We start from the raw sequence: 20,051 nt of genomic DNA on the forward strand, positions 1-20,051 counted from the left end.
GATTTCTTAGATCTCTTGTTTTTCTATTCCTGCTGTTCTCTGCTGGTGAAACACAAATAAATCCTTTCAAATAGCAAGTGCACAGAGTCATTCTGTAAAAATGTGGCGTCATATTATCCAAACTGCTATGGGTTTTTCCAGTTTTTTAAAAAAGGAATTTTTTTCATCCTAGCTACTGCTGTACTAAAAACAAAACTGATGAAGATTTTGACTGCTATTATGTATATATTCTATGTAATAGATTCAGAAACAAGAGTAAACATGAGATCAATGTATCCTGATCCTCCCACTACTGATGACACTCTGGACATTCAACAGCAAGCTTTGCTAAGAGAACAGAAAAAGAAACTTGAAAAACTGAGGAGAAATGCTGAAGGTAACCTAAGGATGACTTCGTGAAAGCAGATGTGGCTTTATGGTCTGTCTTTCTAATATGGCTACAGTAGCCTTCAGTTGGTGTACACTTTGTGTTTACTTAGTTTGTGTTCACATTTGCATAAACCAAAAGTAATATCTGCTGCAAATACCGTGTTTCCCCAAAAATAAGACAGGGCGTTATATTAATTTTTGCTCCAAAAAACACATTAGGGCTTATTTTCAGGGGATGTTTTATTTTTATTTTTCATGTACAGCAATCTACATTTACTTAAATACAGTCATGTCATCTTCTTCTGGTTGCTGCACATTTGTGGAGGGCTGGGTTTCACTTAAGTAGGGCTTATTTTTGTTTGAGCCACCCTGAGAGGTTATAGCAGTCCACATAATGAGGTATAAGCTCCTAAAGTAATATAAAAGGTTAAGAGATCACTTTGGGACCAGACTTAAATTCTTTTTCTACTTTAAAATACTTTTAAATATAAAGCAAGAATTAACAGGCTTAGAAGGCAGAGAAACAAACATACCATAGTAAACACATGGTTTTATGCAAGTTGAAAAAATTCCTGTCTGTCAGATCTTGTGTGAAGTGTCTGCTAAGTTGCCAGTTTTCTTTTCTCATGCAGTTTATATACTTTTCTATCAGTACATTAATGGGTCCTGTAAATAGCATCTAGTGATCTTAACTGAGTGGCGGTATCAAGCACCTCTCTATTATTTTCTTACATTTTAGACCACAGTGATATACCAGTGGCATACATAAAGCAGGGATCCTGTCTGAAGTAACAGATGCTCTAAGCACACTTCAAGGGAAAGAATGCTGGCAACTTTGTTCAAAAATATCACTTTGAATCATTGGCATTCAGAAGCGAGGCTATCCCTTGGCTGGCATCCAGTGTTTAGGGTTATGTGTCCAGCATAGGAGCACCCTTTATCTGTAGTTGCACATGTGTGGAGGTCAGAATACTCTAACTCACTGGTTCTTAGCCTTGGGTTACTCAGGAGTTTTGGACTGCAACTCCCAGAAGCCTTCACCACCAGCTGTCCTGATGGGTTTCTGGGAGTTGCAGTTCAAAAGCATCCGAGTAACAAAGGTTAAGAACCACTGCTCTAACTAACTGCACTGGCATGTCTTATGGCTCTTATCTAAGGGCTGATGCTTCATTCATAAATATCTGAAAGCTCAGAAGAATCTGGAACCTCCATCCAACTTTTTTATTTTTATAGTATGAAATCTAACATGGGGAAGCATTGAAAAAAATAAGCTCTCAAACTGCAGAATTAGAAAACAATGCAACATGCAACCTTTTGTATCATGTGTAATTTCTGGGTCAGGTTTTTAAATGGGAAAAAGAAGTATCGAGTGAAGGTATGGCATCAAGCTGTTGTTTGCTGTTAAACTTCGGCTGGAGGCTATATTTGATGTTTTATGGGTACCTGTAGGTAGCTTTTTAATAACATACGCATGATGGTAGTTTGGGAGGTCAGCTTCTCAGTTAGAAAATGGCAGCATTGTTCTAATGGAGGAGCCACACTGGGTCGCTTGCATGTCTGCTTTTACATTTTAAGAGATGGGAATATACAAATAGCTCATATGATTTGGCTTTTAAGAAGGTCTGTTATGTTGCTACAAAGTTTTAATCCTCAAGAGACTGCTCAGTTGCAAAAAGAATGCATGCCATCCAATTTAGTTTACAAACGGTGAAGACGGACTGAATATGGGCTCAGTTTATTCTTTTGAATGTAAATATAATACATGGCTTCCTATAACTAGTGCTGCTTTTATATAATCACACAAAATAAAATTGGTTTAAATTGCATTTAGATGTGAGGAAGACACTGCATTCTCTTTTTATTTTTGTCAGTTGGTCAATAAATCATTTAATATGGCACAGCAGTAATTGCTCAATATTGTCCACATTTTTCACCTTATTCTTTCTTTTCTAACAGTGTTTATCAGTTTTTATATAATTACGTGTTTTTTAGTAAAATGTGATTTTTTAGTAGAAATTGCTCGTGAAGTGATTGTAAATGTAGTTTTAATAAGAGTAAGAGCTGTTACTGACTTAATTTAAGTGTTATGTTTTGCTCTTATTCAGTTAATGTTCTTTGTTTTTGTTCTTTCCTTTGCTTGTTTTAGTTGCCTTAGATTTTGATGATCCTATGTCTGGCTTCAAATCAAGAGACAGAAGAATGGTAAGCAGACATACAACTGAATTCTTCATTTTCATTCCAGTGTGGATGATGCAACCTTAATGTGTAATCTGTATATGAAAAAACAGTTGCTTTTCTCCCCCCCTTCTTTAAACCCCTTCTCCCATAGTGTTGATCTTCTAGAGAGAATATATTCCCCCCCCCCCACGTTAGCTGCTCGCATGAAATTCTTCCCCACTTCACCTTCCAAAGTTAGGCATACTCCAATCCAAAGTAGGAAATCCACATGGATTGTATGTTATGCTACTTTTGAAAGACTACTGAGAAATTCAGTTAACGCAGAATACAGCAGCTAGATTGGGACTGGTTCAAGAATTCACCTTAGCAATGTTAAAGGATCTCCATTGGCTCTATTTTTGTAGGTTATTGCTGTGTAACTTAAAAAGCTAATATGTGATATGTATAATTCAAGAAACCTTGTAAATATTTTTTAAAATGTATAGTATCTGCACATGGGGAAAGCAAATCGTTTTCCTTCTAAAAATAGGATTCTTAAATATACCCTCATATGGTTAAAGTATTTTGAAAATATTTTGTGAGAACTGAAGTTTTGTATACTGTACATGTACTGTAGTTCAAAATAACCCAATTATTAGAAGATTCTAGCAGAGACATTTTGTACATGTCTTCCTCCAAATAGATGGCATAAATGTGCTCCAGAGTAAATAAAACTACATTTGTAGAACAGAATGTGAGATGCAAAGTTAGTGCCATAATGAAGACCAGTACTTGAGCACAGAGAAAACTCCCTTCTGTATCTGCACTGCACCATTTTAATATTGTTTGGATTGGAGCAGGTGGGAAAGTGGTAGAGTCTCCTTCTGTTAAAAATATTAATAAAGTTTTGCAATTTTCACATCCTGTGTTTATTCATCTTCCTTTTGTGAAGATAAATTTTTATACAATTCAGTTTTCTGTTGCTTTTCTTTGATAGGTTAGGGATGACGAAGCAAATGAATTTTTGAAAACTTCGCTCTTGGAATCTGAGAGTGCTTTTATTGGTGAGTATATCTAATGTTGCACATTCAATGTTTAGTCTTACTTTAGATAGACTAATATCAGGAATTGCTCGTTCTGTAAAAGATCCCGGTGCCAGTCCTAACGTGCAATGCTTTCCCAAGTTTTATGTGTGGCATCTTATTCCAAACTAATGTGTATTGTGTGAAACATGTCTTCATACAGTATGTTCCTGAAAGGCTTAAGCTTTATAGAGAAGCCCATTAATCCACACATATGTAAGATGCCTAGGTTTTAGTAGGTGCACTTATGTGTTTTCTTGAATTAAAAAAACTGTGATGGCACACGTTTTCATATATTAAATATGTTTATTTAAAATATTATATAAAGTAAAATAAAATTGGACAGACGCATACTTAGTTAGTTAGTTCCTTTACAGCCTCTTTGTCCCATTCTCTGAGCCATATCACCTCCAGGGATGCCAACATTTTACCCAGGATTTGATGTCTCTGAACTGGTATTATTGATTATTTTGTGATACAAGATTTCATTTGCAACTACACACCTAAAGATTGAGTTTCTATTCTGTTTTTCCAATCTTACTTTAGAGATCAAATACAGGCTTTTTATTTTTAAATTCCTAGGTACTGATGGTGAGACCTTTCTTACTTCAGAAGTACCCATAACTCCACCACCACCTTTATCTGCAAGGGAAAGGAGGCGAGAGAGAGAAAAGGTAATAGTTGATGTTCAGTCTTGTTTAAATCAGTAATGGTATAAGTAAGTAGTCCCTTTCATTGTGCAGTGGGACATAGAAACAACTAAAATTGCTTGAATCAGGATACTTAGTATATATAATGCCTTTTAAAAATTCTGTCTTTGTGACAGTAGAATTGCAGGTAGTTAGAACAATGTGAGATGTTGAGACATCTCTAACTCAGAAAAATACAACTGCATTAAACCATAGTAAGAATCCTTTATCCATCCCAGCACCAGGTCTTTGAAAAGAGGGCAAATGTGGATGCTTCAATACCAGTTGTAGTGACAAGATATTCTGTTGTTTTGTTGTTCATTATCAAAGTTACATGCTCAGTGGTCCTCCAGGTGTTGTTGAGCTGCCTCTCTCATCATCCCTTAACTTTGGCAGTACTTGCTAGGGATAATGAGAGCTGTTCAGTGACATCTATTGAGGCAAAAATTGCTCAACTCTGCTTTAAGAGTGTTTATTGTTAGCATGGGGGGTGGTGAAAGAGCTATCATTAAAAAAAACTCAGGCAGTTAAATAGCTGCTTGATATGACAGCCATTGTGGGTGGGGGGAGGAGGGAGAGCAGAGAGACACATGAGTGTCCAACATTTTCATAAAATAGATTCATTTGTAGTGTTCATGTGCACGTTTCATTACCCTTTATAACTAGTTGTTTATATGGATGAAGATTTACTTTGTGTAAAGCTCCTGCTGGTATTTTATCATCTAATATGTATGGTAACTATTAAATTCCTCACAATTCCTTGAATCTATAGGAAGGTGCTGCCCTTAGAGTGACTCCACTGCCACAGTCCGACAACAGCTCTTTACATTCCAACTCTAGTCTCAACATAGATCATCTGAAAGCCAAAAATGAGGAGCGGCTGCAAAGATTAAAGGAGTTACAAAGGAAGGCCATTAATTTAGGTATTTCCCTTTTCTGAATGTTAAAATGGGAGCAATTCACAAATGAAGAATTCAACCCATGTGTTCAGAGACTTTGAAGTTCCAGATGGGGTGGAAGAGTACAGCTAATAAGTACAAAATGAGGGAACGTTGCTTAGGCAGCAATGTTTCCTTGTTGCCGTGCTTTTGGTGTGACACTGCTGTGTAACAAAATACCTGTATGGGATAATTTCCAAGGAATTAGAAAGCTACTATTAACTCTAATGGCATTTTGCTTCATTTGGCCAGGCTAAAGAAGTGCAGTAAGAGACTGTGGACTGAAATTTACTGGGGTAGATGTGGAAGAGATTCTAAATTTCCTAGAGATTCTTCCCTGTGTGTTCATCAGCATTAAGACTAGAGGGAAAAGGTACAAAATGGAAGCCATTTAGGAGGTAGCAACATTTTATCAAGGCTTCCTTTAACAACAAACTATTTGGCTGTCATTTCCGTTTTACAATGGATGTTGGCTGTGTTTACCTCATGAACAGGTCCACAGCTCCTCTTACTCCTCCAAGGCCCTTTGGATTTTATGTACTGAAGATTGGATAGATCTTGATTAGATAGCATGACGCCAGATGGAGGGGCTTCTAAGTCATTTACTCCAACCCTCTGCTTCATGCAGGAAATCCACAGCTAGTCTCTCTTCAACAGATGACAGCCAAAATCTGTTTGAAAATTTCAGCAGTGTATGTTGTCCCTATTGTTGCTGTCTTCCTGCGAACCCTTTAAAACTTTTCTACATCCTTTTTAAAGTGTGTTTCTCAAAATGTGACCAAGCAATCTGGGTTGGTTGGACTAGTGCAGAGTAAACTGAAACTAATGGTTTTTTTCAGTTCTGTTTCAACCTTAATTAAAATCTATTTGCGAAGGCTTTTATGGATGGGATCTAATTGTTGTAGTAGGTTTTTCAGTCTCCTTGGCCGTGTTCTGAAGGTTGTTCTTCTTAATGTTTCGTCAGTCTGTGTGGCTGGCATCTTCAGATGTGCTGTCCTCTGAAGATGCCGGCCACAGAGACTGGCGAAACGTTAGGAAGAACAACCTTCAGAACACGACCAAAGAGCCCGAAAAACCAACAACCATTAATAAAAATCCCTTAGCCATTTCTTGCAGTTGCACCAAACTGCTGATTGAGGCAAAGTATGTGCTTGAATACAATCTCAAGATTCTTTTTACCTACACAGTTGTCAAGGTAGACAACTGTGCTGAGCACAGTTTGCCTGAATCCCATTGTGGAATCAGTGGGATTTAAATAAATGTTGACTCATCATTCAGAACTTGATTTAGCGCTTTCATTTTGCATCCAATTCTGCATTTTTTGCTGTTGCATTTTGCATTGTTCCAGAAATGTCTTGTTTTATCAAGGTAATTTTAATTATAGGCCTGTCCTTTGTTTCTGTTTGCAGTCCATCCTAGTATTGTGTAATCTTCCATTTTGATAAGGATTTCTTCCACCATTGACTAGAATCTTAATGACAATTTACTCCTGCGCAAGGGAAACTGTGTTAAGTCACAGCAGCAAATCATTGCTCATTAATGATGTGCTAGTTGCATTTTTGGGCAGAATCAGGCATGTGGTGAAGAATTAAGCTAGCACCTCATCCATGAGTAGCAATTTGTTGTTGAAACTTGCATGATTTTCCTTTTACATGTACAAAGTGCCAATAGGGTTCTGGCCCTTCAGTGGTACTGATGCTGATGGTATCACTTGCCATACAAAAGTGATTTTAAAACTAACAAAAATGTTTAAAACAACTTTCCCCCAAATATCCTGTATTCTTTCTCAATAGGTTAGCATTTTGCATCATCAAAATCTGGACTCATTTTTTACATTTATAAAAGGGAAGTTATAGTCAGGGTGAGTAACTGACCAAATATAGTTTCTGCTGTCTTTTAGATAGATAGATATAGATGTTTGAAGATGCCTTTTGAATACAGTTTGTCAAAGCAGCAAAATAAATAAATAAAAATGCTGTCACAGAGCAACTTAGGTGGCTGCATGGATATCTGTTTGCTGGCTGCTATTTATTTTTATTTATTTCATTTATTGAACTTGTATCCTGCCCATCTAGACAGTGTCTACTCTGGGCAGCTCACATCAAATAGAATAAAAACAGTTAACATATAAAACAATTTCACGGCAGTCAACAGTCATTCAAGATGGAGATAAAAGATAAATCAAGTGGTGCCAGGAGGGAAGGCCTGCCTAAATAGCCAGGTTTTGAGTTGGCTTTTGAAAATACCCAGTGAAGGGGCCAAGCGGATCTCGGAGGGGAGATTATTCCAAATACGGGGAGCCACTGACAAGAAGGCCCAGTTTCTTGTTTTTTCCTTCCGGGCCTCCCTCAGCGTTAGGCTCCTCAGCCACCCCTCCTGGCTAGAACGAGTGATACGAGTAGATCTAGGTGGGAGGAGGGGTTCCGCCAGGTATCGAGGTCCTAAACATTTAGGGCTTTATATGTAATCATTAAGACTTTGAAATCAATGCGGAAACGAATGGGCAGCCAATGCAAGGCGGCCAGGGTGGGAGAGATTTGTTGATGTTTTCTCACCCCACTGAGAAGTCTGGCCACCACATTCTGCACCTTTCCTGTGCTATTTTTCCTGTGCTCATTTACAGCTGAACAACATATTTCTCCCTCATAGATTCTACATATCTATTTCAGCTGGGGTGCATCCTGTTTCTGCCTATGCAAAATCCCCGTATTGTTTCACTTACACACTTTTATGGGGCTACCTGTACAGATTCCATTTATCTGTGAACATCATGGAATCTTTATATACTTCTAGACTAAGCATATGTTTTTAGATTTACTTCATAGTAAACTGGGACAGTATAATCTCAGAAGCTACAGTTTAAATAATATTTATAACAGTTCAGCAGATTTCCATTTTTTAAAAAAGCATGCATTCCCTAAACACAAACTAGGTATATTAATCTGTCTTCAGTAGGTTCAGCTACACAGAAAGTGCCCTTCTGTGTTGGGGGGGGGGGAAGGAAATGCATGGAGTGACCTTTATGAAAAAGACCCCTTTATATCTGAGGGAAATGATAGTACACTTGTTTGGTATTTGAGGAAGAAAGTATGGTGTTCTCTTGAGGGGATGCTGGAAAATGTGTCGCTCTCTTTGAATTCACAGTCTGGAGCAAGCCTGTTGTACATGTAAAAGCAGGGCAACTGAATGTTTAATATACACATATTCATTGGATATTCTCCCAGGGAAGGTGGGAAATCATAACTTGCCTTAATTTCTTGTGTCCAATCTTCCCATTTTCATGTTTCATCAGATAAGGAGCAGTCAGAATCTTACTATCCCATGTATTGGTTCTGAAGATAAAATGTCAGATATTCTTTTAAATCTAGAATAGATTGCTGTAATAGTTATCAAAACTGTAAAATTCCTTGTTGCTACTCTTTTTGCAGCACATGCATTTAATGCATTGCATATATTTTCTTTCACAGCAGAAGTCCCCACATATCCTCTCCCTTAAAGCCTTCTATCCCACCTGAAAATGGCTTTAGAGGGTTTCCTGGCCCTACTGAACACTTTGAGAGTATGCTGATAAAGGGAAGGCTTTGAGAGTGTGCTGACAGAGACAGATCACCCCTTCAAGTTCTGCTGACAGCAGCAGCCTTTCTGTTAGTATATCATGGCAGCCAGATTCAAGTCAGAAATATAATACCCTGGAAGGAGATGTCCTTTAATCTGAAATTCTGTTCCATTCCATACTCTAACACGCTAGAGCATGGAATAGAACGAAGTGAACACTTTTTCTTTTCATCTTCCAAATCTCTCCATTTTGTTAGAATAGACCATCTAACATTTCAGCACCATTCCTCAGCTGGACAGTGTACATTTAATTTACCCCTTTGATCACTTATTTATCCACACTGGACACTCTATGGGGTGGAGGTTGTTTTGGGAGATGCTTCAGAGAGAAAAGAATCAGCAGAGGTTTCCTTCCCCTTGGTTCCAGGCAAGAGTGTTCTCAGCAGAACTTGAATTAGGGAATTTTATCACTGCCATTAAAAACCCATAGCATTCTAGTTGAGTAACAGCTAGTGCTGGCTCTGTTAAGACATAATTATGACACTGTATTTTTGCTTGCAAAATACATGATTGAAGAAGAAAGTTGTAATGTTCGGAAATTTCAGAATGACCTGGTGGGCCATTGAAATACTGTACGTCATTGAACTAACAGTGTTTTGAACTAAGAATGGAACCTAACCTTGTGTTTTTCTTCTTTCAAGCTGATGATATTTCATTGGGAAATGCTGACGAAATCCTGAACGAGTTGCCATCTAAAGATGGCAGAAGATCCAACTCTGTTGACACTGTGGCAACAGAGCCATGGTTGAGACCAGGGACATCAGAGACCCTTAAAAGATTTATGTCTGAGCAGTCAAGTCAAACTAAACTTTCTTCTGAGAAAAATTTCCCCTTCAACTGGCAGGGACTGTCAACTGCCCATGGATGAATAAATCTGTACCAAAGCCAGTTGTGCCTTTCAAAATCATGCTTCTCCACTATTGCACTTTTAATTTTTTTTAATGTAAATGTTCTGTACAGAAGCAGAGATGTAACAGAGCCTGCAAAAAAAAAAAAATCAAAAGACAGGCAAATTGATTATGACAAAAAATTCTGATTTTCACTTTTCCCAAATTAAACTGTCAGTTTTGTTCATAGGATCCAAACTTTAACATGGAACATTTTGCACTAGGTAACCCTGAACACACAAGATAGCTAAGTACACAACTAGCTGATTTAACAGCATGGCACTTTTTGGTACCTCAGACCACAAGTACCAATACAATTGAGATAAATATCCCAACTTAATGGAGCTAAGTACTGTGCTTGGAGTTCTTGAATGTGTAATTTCTTGTTGCTCATTTGCTGTTTAATATTTAGCCTGTATTTTCAATCCAATCATTTGTTTTAAAATGCTGAACACTTTGTCTATTTTAAAAAGGTCAATAGTGAATACTACAAAATATATTTATGGTTTTGATTAAGATTATAAAATAAATTCTATTTTACTAAGAATTGAGTGTATTTCTTGCCAAACAAGTAGGCATCCTTCAGTCTCGAGAGACTGTGTTAACGTACTCTAAATAGAGGTCTTGGAATAGCATCTAGTGTGGCTGAGAAGGCCAATTTGAGAGTGACAATCTCTTCCACACTGAAGACAATCTGTCCCCTGTCCAGTTCCCTGATTTTGCTGGTTTCGGGACTGCCTGTTTGCCTCGGTCTGCTGAATGAGTGTCTCTTCAAATTGGGAGAGGCCATGCTGCACCACCTGCCTCCAGGCTGAATGTTCAGATGTCAAAGTTTCGCATCTGTTGAGGTCCATTCCTAAGGCCTTCAGATCCCGCTTGTAGATATCCTTGTATCGCAGCTGTGGTCTCCCTCTGGGGTGCTTTCCCTGCACTAATTCTCCATACAGGAGATCCTTTGGAAGCCAACCGTCATCCATTCTAACAACATGCCCAAGCCAACATAAACGTCACTGTTTCAGTAATGCATACATGCTAAAAACTCCAGGTCGTTCTAGGACTACTCTATTTGGAACTTTGTCCTGCCAGGTGATGCCAAAAATGCGTCGGAGACAACTCATATGGAACATGTTCAATTTCCTCTCCTGCCATACACAAAGGGTCCAGGACTCATTGCAGTACAAGCGTGTACTCAGGACACAGGCTCTATAGACCTGGATCTTGGTATATGCCACCAGCTTCTTAAGCCATACTCTCTTTGTGAGTCTAGAGAACATGGTAGCTGCTTTGCCAATGTGTTTATCCAGCTTGACATCTAGAGAGTGTCAGAGATCATTGAGCCAAAGTACACAAAATCATGAACAACCTCTAATTCTTGTGTAGAGATGGTAATATTTTATTTTTATTTATTTATTTGACTTATATGGCACCCACTCTACCCAAAGGTCTCTGGGCGGCTTACAATTAAAATTCAATTAAAATATAATAAAAGATAAAATGATTAAAATACAATTAAAATAAATACTCTAAAAATTATAATAGAGGGAGGTGAGTCCATGCCCTGGCCCATGACTTGTTTTCTTCAGGCTGATTGTTAGTCCAAAATCTTGGCAGGCCTTACTATAATTTCATACGTTGTTGGAGCTCTTCAGCAGAATGGGCATCAACAACTGAATCATCGGCAAAGAGGAAGTCCTGCATGCATTTCAGCTAGACTTTGGTATTTGCTCTAATCTAGAGAGATTAATCTAGATTCATCTGATCTAGTCTGGAGATAGATAACTTCTGTTGTAGTTCCAAAAGCATGCTTCAGTGTGCCAGCAAAAAAGATCCCAAACACAGTCGGCATAAGGACACGGCCCTGTTTCACTCTGATTTGGATGTCAAAGGGATCTGATGTTGAGCCATCAAAAACTACAGTGCCCTTCATTTCCTCACGACAGGAGTAGTAGGATTCCTACTACTGACAGGACCTGATGATGTTAAGGAGTCAAGGTGAACATCCAATCTTGGGAAGTATTTTCAAAAGGCCATCCCTGCTAACCAAATCAAAGGCCTTTGTGAGATCTATGAAGGCCAGAAAGAGTGGCTGTTGTTCCCTACATTTCTCCTGCTACCGTCTGAGGGAAAATACCATGTCACTGGTGGATTAGCACGAAATCCACTGTGATTCTGGATAGACTATCTAGAGGCACCTGGAGCCTCTTCAGCACAACACGGGCAAGCAGCTTCCCTACAATGCTGAGAAGAGAGATGCTATGATAGTTTCTGCAGTTGCCCCTGTCGCCTTTGTTCTTGTACAATGTGATAATGTTTGCATCCTTCATGTCCTGTGGTACTCCACCTTCCCTTCAGCAAAGACAAAAGATTTCATACAGCTCAGTGGTGATCGTCTCTTTACAGCACTTCAACAGGGATGTTATCCTTCCCAGGTGCCTTGCCGGAGGTGAGGGAATCCAAGGGCGCTTTTATTTCTGCTAAAGTTGGTTTGCTGTCCAACTCTTCCAAGACAGGTAGGCACTCGATGTTATTTAATGCCTCTTCGGTTACTACATTCTCTCTAGAATATAGATAGTGCTGCACCCAGCGTTCCATCTGCTGTTTTCGGTCCTGGATGATCATGCCTGTAGCAGTCTTCAAAGGAGCAGATTTCTGTATTGGACCTAAAGCCTCCTTGATACCTATCATACATTCCCTTGATGTTACCTGTGTCCACTGCTATCTGTATCTAAGAGCAGAGCTGAAGCAAATAATCGTTAGAACATCTCCTGGCAGCCTGTTGGACTTTGCTACGAGCAACTCAAAGAAGCTTGAAGTTGTACTCACTAGGACAGGCTTTGTATGCTGCTAGAGCTCTTATTTTCATCAATGGCTGGCATCAACTCCTCCGAGTGGGCTTCAACCCAGTCTGCTGTCTTTTTGGTCTTCTTGCCAAATGTAGACAAGGCAGAGTTATAAACAGCATTATCGAAATGTTCCCATCATTCAGGTGCATTTGCACCAGCCCAGCCTGGAAAAGTTTCCTCAAGCACTTGAGCAAATTTCTCCTTTTCTCTGATCACGAGTTTTGCTGATGTTGATAGTCGTCTTCCTTCCTTTTTCATGTGATACAATCTCTTTATTCGCAGTTTGCTACACACCAGGGAGTGATCAGTACCGCAATCAGCACCCTGATAACTGCGTGTGATCGTAATACTAGGAAGGCTAGAGCGTCTAGTGAGGATCAAATCGAGCTGATGCCAGTGCTTCGATCTTGTATGTCTCCAAGACTCTGTGTCGAAGCTTCGTATTAAAGAACGTGTTGCTGACACAAAGACCATAATAACAGCTCAAGCAAGCATTGGCCATTTTCGTTCCATCTTCTTGCCATGAATGCATTTTAAAATAAATACATCGGTTTTAATAGCTAAGCTGTTAGGGCTTCCCCAACCATGTTTTTCACTCACTCCGAAATTAATTGATGCAGTTTCCTTTTTAGTCATAAAACCTACCTGTTGATTTTTATTTGGTTAATTTGTGTTGCACATTTTGTAGCCACGTCACCCTTCTTTGAAAAGAGAAGTGCAGCAGAAATACAGTACTACATTCTAGAACAACTGTTCTGCCTGACCACTATGAAATAATTTTTCATCTGCTGTACTGTTCAGGAAATGAGAGCCAGACAATCAGGCATGACTCATCTTGTAGGTAAAAGAAGAACATTTTTTCAGGTCATGAATATTGCTGTTGCTTCTTGAGTTTTAGTGTACTATTACTTCACTGAGAAAAGTACATGTAGGGATTCTTTTCCTCAAGTGGCAAATGACATAGTCAAGCCTTAGATATATTGCACCATGATCTAATAAGACAGAAAAAAAGCCATTTGTGAACAAAATGTCTTATAATGGTCCAGCAAACAATGAGATGGTTCTTTCTGTCATTGCTATATAAGACTCTTCCTCTTAAGAGCTGTTCTCTTTCACTCCCCCTCTGCAGCTACATTTCTCCCCTCTGGCCATCAACATTCTTTGCTGGTACTACTCTCTTGTGCAGGGATAGTACAACTTCAAGAGCACAGGAAGACTTGCATCAGAAACAAACAGGATGATGACCACACACAAAACTAAACCCTTAGCCCCAATTACCTCCAAAGATTCTGAAGTCAGCAACAATGTCTGCTCTAGTACATTTAAATTGAAACAGTGAAACAAGTAGTTTTAGATTGCATTGGTTTTCATTGCACCGATGAAAGAATTCAAAAACTTTATTGACCTATAACCTGATTAGAATATGCCAGATGAGAACCAATATTGTACAGAAAGTTGTACAGAATTTACATAGAAAACTTTACAGAGCTGTACCATATACATTTTCCATCTGAAAAATTTTTCTACATCCACTGTAAGACAGAATTCTTGACAATCTTTTCTTTAACCATCAGAGCACAATTCACAGTATGAATACATTTCCAATAAATTTAAAACCATCCCAGACCATGCCAGATTTGTTACTTGAATATATTCAACATTAAATTCTGTACATAGAGTGAAATCTACATCAAACAACCCCCCCACCCCAAAAGGTGACAGCGAGACAAAACCTAGACTTGTTTGCAGTGATTCAAGTTCCAGTCCTGAAGGATCATTGCAATGGCTTATTATATTTAAAAGCCCTATCAATCACAGGTATGTTACAAACGGTTAAGAGAGTTGTGACATTTTCAGCCTCTCCTTTTGATGGAAGTCAGTAAGACTAACTTTTAGGATACAGACCAAAACAATCCCAACTCAAGCCCAGACTAGTGCATTTGGTAAACAAACTTATGGGTCTCTAAGAAATAATACAAGAAGTAAGAGAATGCAGGAAGAACTGTATAGTGTTTAGAACTTTATATTACAGACCTGCATCTTTGTACATTTTTTCACAGAAGAATGATTACCTATATCTCAGACAGCCTGAGTGTGCCCAAAAAAGAAAAATCATCTCCAGAATAAGAATTACACATCCTTGTTGTTTCCCTCACCATGTTCTAATACAAATATATCTCCCAAAATACAGTTCTCCTGACTTATACTTTTGTAGAGGTTTGAACTTTTCAAATGATTTAGTTCTTTGGGTACATCTTAGGTTCACACCCAGCATAAATACCTTTTGATATATATCACTGACTAGGAAGGTAGAAGATATTATAGTCCAGGCTGGCAATTAGACTGTTAGAACTGGCTCTGTGTTCAACACAAGCCAAGAATGGGAGGGGGAAAGAGAGAGAAATTCACTGGAGAACTACAGTGTTGCAAGCCTAAACTAGAGTTTTAATCTGTACTGTGAACCCGTAGATGCACACTGCCATATAAAGAAACTCTTTTTATGGACATCCAGTGCAGGTTTACTTGAGCCTTTGTTTCTTTTGCCATGCGCCTACTGCTTGGGTATTCCCACCTCTTGTTCTGGTGGCTGGAATATTTGAAAAACTACTCCAATCCGTAGAAAAAATCTTCGCAAAACAGCTCGGAGCTCAGGAATTAGATCAAACTGCATTATTTCACACAAGAGAGGATAGTAATATGATGCATGAGCTTTAAACTGTTGGAAAAGAGAGGTACTGTGTAAGATATCAACTTCTTGGCATGAAAAGATGTAGTATAACTATTTTAAAGCCATTAACACATGCATATTACACACACACACACATACACAGAGTGTATAGCTACATGGAAAATTAATCACGTAAGATTTTGCAATGAGTATAGTAAAGTTACATTCCAAAAGCAATAGCAGAAGTGGAATTCTGGCACTAGGATTCTCCAAGCTGATTGTGATTTAGGAATTCTTACTAAATGAAAAGAAATCCTGAACAGTCCAAAGGAATTATGTTAATCTCCCTTAAAAGTCCCAGTGTTCCTTTCCATAAGAAAATGTTTGGAGAGCCTTCCTTTATGCATGTTACTTCTCAAGGTGCTGGCAGGTGGGGGAGAGGCATGACAAGAACAAGCATGTATTCCCCCCCCCCAAATAGTTTATAATTAATGCCTTTCGAATTAAAAACCAGTAGTTTTATCACAGCATCTTTACATTTCTCAGCACCATTCAAATCACGACTTTTAAAGGTTTGGGGTAATTTTAGTGGAAACATTTCAGTTCTGTATGACATAAGATTCCAATTTACAGCCAGAACACTGAAAAAGAACGATCCACAGAAATTATGTACTGTTTTACCATTTACAGGCCTACCTGGGTTTACGAACGCCTCAGTTAACGGGATTTTCGGTTTATGAACTGAAATCCATTGAAAACAATGCTTCGGTTTACGTATTTTTCTGGGTTGTTTTTTTCAGTTCGCGAAGAAAATTTCCCCAGGATGCATTGTGCCTGGAGGTTTGTAGCATTGCCCCTGGGCCTATGGCAATCTGCGTTTTGGTTTATGAAATTTCACATTACGTAACGTTCCAGATAACGCATTAATTTCGTAAACCAAGGTATTACCAGTACTGTATATATACTTTATATTTTTACTGGTGCTGTTGCAAAAAAAAAACAACCCTGATTTAATACTGGACTTATGTTTCTCCCCCATTTCCAAATCAGACTAGAAAGTCAGAGTCAGATGCAAAACAGACAAGGAAGAAGGACCTAGGCAGGCTGAAATCAATCATGATGCATTCCTAACAATCCTGTTACTACTTGGACAGTGTGACTAGAAAGGTGCCGAGTAAACATTTGAAAGGCCTCAGGATGCACCCAGATCCAGGAAACTACCACGTATGTGATCATTCCCTCAAGATATTCACATCTGTCATAACCCCCCAAGAGCTAAAGTCTGTTATGAACCTTCTGTGGGAACCCAATCCAGAATGAACTCCAGACAACTGGAGTAATAGCCAGTCTAACTGTGGAGGAGGGCCACTTGTCCTTATTCTTACATGTCTCAGGGTGGTGCCGGGGAGGAATCCAGTCTCTGTGGGCTTGATTTTTACTCACCCGCTCATCAGTAATCTTTAGGACCTTCGTTAGGAACAAAAGCAACAGGCTAGTCCAAGCTTCCCGATGACTTTCTGATGTCAAAGTAAGAAAGTAACTCAAAGCTTCACTACAGACACTGCAACAAACATACACATAGAAGATAAAAGTTCAAGTGCATGAACAATTTACTGCAGTAAATGTGACATTTTGATAGTCAGAAATTAAAACTGGCTTAGAAAAGCAACATGTTCAGAAAGGGATTGAAGCCAGAGAAATGCTGATAGGAAAACATGGTTCCTGTTCCCCCTTCCCTCAATCAATTGTTCAAAAGCTTCTCCTGAGAGACTCTGGGGCGAGGATGGCTTCAGAGGGTGCCTCTGCCTTTTATCGAGAATTTGCACATATCAACCCACCCCATTAGAAGGATATCTGATCTTTGGGAAAGACTTCTCAAAGTCATTGCTAGGAAGGACAACGTGACAGTAAAACCAAATTCCACTTGCTTGTTTTGTTGTTGTTATGTGCCATCAACTTGCATCTGACTTATCTCAACTCTATGAATGAATTATCTCAAAAATATCCTGTCCCCAAAAGGCTTGTTCAACTGTTGACTATGGCTTCCTTTAAAGAGTCAATCCATCTCATATTTCATTTTCCTCTTTTCCTGTTACTCTCAACTTTTCCCAACATTGGTTTTTCCCCCCCTACTGAATCTTGCATTTTCTTCATGTGCCCAAAGTTTTACAATTTTTGCCTCCAGAGATAGTTTGGGCTTGATTTGATCTAGGACACGGTATCTGCAAAGCTCTCCTCCAGCACCACTATAATGAATCCACCTTCTCTTTATTCTCTCCTGGTCAGATAGTGTACTTCCCAGTTGGTCATTCAGCATTCCTAACCTAGACATAAAATTCTCTTTGACTTCTTGGACCTTCTGGAAAAGATCTCTTGTTTTTCCTCTGGTCATTATAATGACTGTCTTTGTGACAATCACTAAAAAGCTGCATTCAGAATTCTGACCCTATTTCTGTCACCTTTTGCTTCTTGCTTCTCCTTAGCAATTTTAAGTATTTCCTCCATAATCGATCTGGGTATTTTTTTTCTTTTTGCGTTCTTCTTTAATATACAGTATCTCGTTTCAATCCACAGTTCTTCTGGTTCACAGTCAATCGAGTTTAGTAATGCAAATGTGTTCTTTATGTGGACTTTAAATTAATCAGAGTTGTTTAAATTACATTCTGGCAGTAGGATTATTTTAGTGTTCGTTTTCAGCTTTACTATTACCAGTTCATGATCAGTACCACAAGCTACTCCTGGTCTTGTTTTGGCGAAGAACATAAAACTTCTCTATCTTCTGCTTCCTATTATGTAGTTTATTTGATTTCTATATTGTCCACCTGATGATGTCTATGTGTACAGTCATCCATTCTGATAACTAGATGGCTGGCTTCACAGAACTCTACAAGTCATTCTCCTGCTGCATTTCTGACCCCTGGGCCGAATTTTCCAACAATATTTGGTCCTGCTTCATTTCCAACTTTTGTAGTCCAAATGATTATAAGCCTATGATTATAAGCATATCTTGTTTTGGTATATGATTAATGTCCTCTTGGATACTTGCATAAAAGCCTTCTATTTCATCTTCAGCTGTGGGAGTTGGAACATAGACTTGAGTAATAGGATAATAGGTTTTCCTAGAGGTCTGATGGATATTATTCAGCCAGACCTTGCATCATAACCCCTAACAGTCTGTGCTACATCTTGCTTCCCTATTACAGTCACTCTATTTCTTCTGAGTTTGCAATTTCCAGCATAAAAGACACTGCAGTTGTCAGACTAAGAATATCCCCTTTCAGTCCCCTTTTGTTCACTGGCACAAAGCACCACGGCATTGTTTATGTTTCACTTCTTGCTTTACAGTTTCCAGTCTGCCTTAATTCACACTTCTCATGCGTTCTAAATGTGTGTTGCGCAGTATTTGACTTTCCTTTTACCTCTGTTGATGTCAGCTACCAGACATCCTTTTGGCTTCAATATAGTTGTATCATTAACGATAGCAATAATCATACTTGTCCTTTGCTTCTCCCCACTAGCTGATCAAGTGCTTTCCAATCCAAGACTCTCACCTTCCAGCACTATCTCTCTTCATTTTAGATGTCTCATTACAGGATTTTCAAGGTAAGAAAGGTTTGGCAGTAATGTATTATTGCCTTCTTTTGCACAGTATTAACAAAAGTTAGCTGCCACTGTGAAAGATCATCTGCCAGTGTCACCTTTAGTCTGTTCAGTAGCTGCCCTCCAGTTGCTTTTCTAATCCTGTCATAAATAGTTCCCATTGGGACTATCCATTCTGTTATGCTGATGTGGCCATTATTCCTGAAGGGGGTGGATGCATCTTAGTCTGGTGCCTCAGCTGTGAACATTCTGCTAGGAGTCTAGGTTCATAATGGGTATTGCTCTTAGTTTTACCGATATGCTCAAATCCCCTCCCCTCATTAAGGTGTGCATCCATGAAGGGATGCCTTCTTGCTTCTTTTTGCCTCCTTACTCCTGTTTTTATCTGTATCCAACCCAAGATGTATAATTTACAGGATATGAATGGCATCGCCTTGAAATCAGAAATCATGGCTAGTATCCTGTTGCATAAACAGAGTGGAAGGGGAAATTGTGCAATAGTTGCCCTCCCCCATGCCACAGCACTAGGTAAATCGGGTATCCAACCTTTCACCTTCCCTGGGCCACATTAGAAGATGAAAATTTGGTTTGGGCCGCATGGGGAGGCAGCCCTAGCCGTCCTCCGCAGCCCCGCTCCAAGTGCGCTTACAGGTAGCTGCGATCTCAGCAAAGGCTGCCAGCTTTGACTCCGGCGGCTTTATGGGGCCGGGAGGGGGTCCACCTATTGACGGGCATGGCGCAATGCAGTCACACAGCCCCCCTCTCCCCTCCCCTGCCGCTCCTTCCTTCCTTCCCTCCCCCCCCCTGTTGTGATGTGCCCCAGCCACATCCTGGATGCAAGCGCTGGCAGTGTGACTTGAAACTTTGGGATTTCTTTAAAAATAAAAAATTGCACTGGGCTGCATTACGAGCCGACCTGGGCTGCATGCGGCTTGCGGGCCGCAAGTTGGACAAACCTGATGTAAATAATCTTGCAAAGTCAAGAATGGGCATGCAACAAAGAGCCTGCTGGAGTTGGGGACAGAGGCAGGGACAATTACATGATTTCAGTTCTGTTCCACACTTAAGACAATAGGATAGTAGCCTATAAATGTAAGATACATTACAGGATCGTGTGTTAGCAACATGAAACACATAATGCAAGAAAAGGTGAGCCTACAGAATACCTCATGCTCATGGACTATTGCAGCTTTCAGTCTCCCT

The 20,051-nt window shown here is 39.3% G+C and overlaps 2 protein-coding genes across 22 annotated transcripts in view; one reads left to right on the forward strand and one right to left on the reverse strand.

Moving 5' to 3' along the window:
- CSPP1 (centrosome and spindle pole associated protein 1) overlaps positions 1-10,284 on the forward strand; it is a 64,854-nt gene extending 54,570 nt beyond the window's left edge. For 18 of the 20 annotated variants that reach the window (XM_020812376.3, XM_020812349.3, XM_072999001.2 and 15 more), the window contains 6 exons: positions 242-376; positions 2,516-2,571; positions 3,524-3,590; positions 4,191-4,282; positions 5,070-5,220; positions 9,492-10,284. In XM_020812376.3, coding sequence (XP_020668035.3) covers positions 242-376; positions 2,516-2,571; positions 3,524-3,590; positions 4,191-4,282; positions 5,070-5,220; positions 9,492-9,718 — 728 coding nt within the window. In that variant the 3' untranslated portion in view covers positions 9,719-10,284. Of the gene's footprint in view, positions 1-241; positions 377-2,515; positions 2,572-3,523; positions 3,591-4,190; positions 4,283-5,069; positions 5,221-7,028; positions 7,097-9,491 lie in introns of all 20 variants that reach the window. The other 2 variants (XR_012086916.2, XR_013545436.1) reach the window with 1 other exon arrangement.
- Positions 10,285-13,928: 3,644 nt separating this feature from the next.
- ARFGEF1 (ARF guanine nucleotide exchange factor 1) overlaps positions 13,929-20,051 on the reverse strand; it is a 96,517-nt gene continuing 90,394 nt past the window's right edge. For both annotated transcript variants that reach the window (XR_012086915.2, XM_020812408.3), the window contains exons 38-39: positions 16,692-16,809; positions 13,929-15,296 (exon numbers count right to left, since the gene is read on the reverse strand). Coding sequence is in view for 1 of the 2 variants with exons in the window: in XM_020812408.3 (XP_020668067.1) it covers positions 15,132-15,296; positions 16,692-16,809 (283 nt within the window). In the remaining variant the exon portion in view is untranslated. The remainder of the gene's footprint in view (positions 15,297-16,691; positions 16,810-20,051) is intronic.

Source organism: Pogona vitticeps, chromosome 4, assembly GCF_051106095.1.
Source record: "Pogona vitticeps strain Pit_001003342236 chromosome 4, PviZW2.1, whole genome shotgun sequence".
Lineage (NCBI taxonomy): Eukaryota > Metazoa > Chordata > Lepidosauria > Squamata > Agamidae > Pogona > Pogona vitticeps.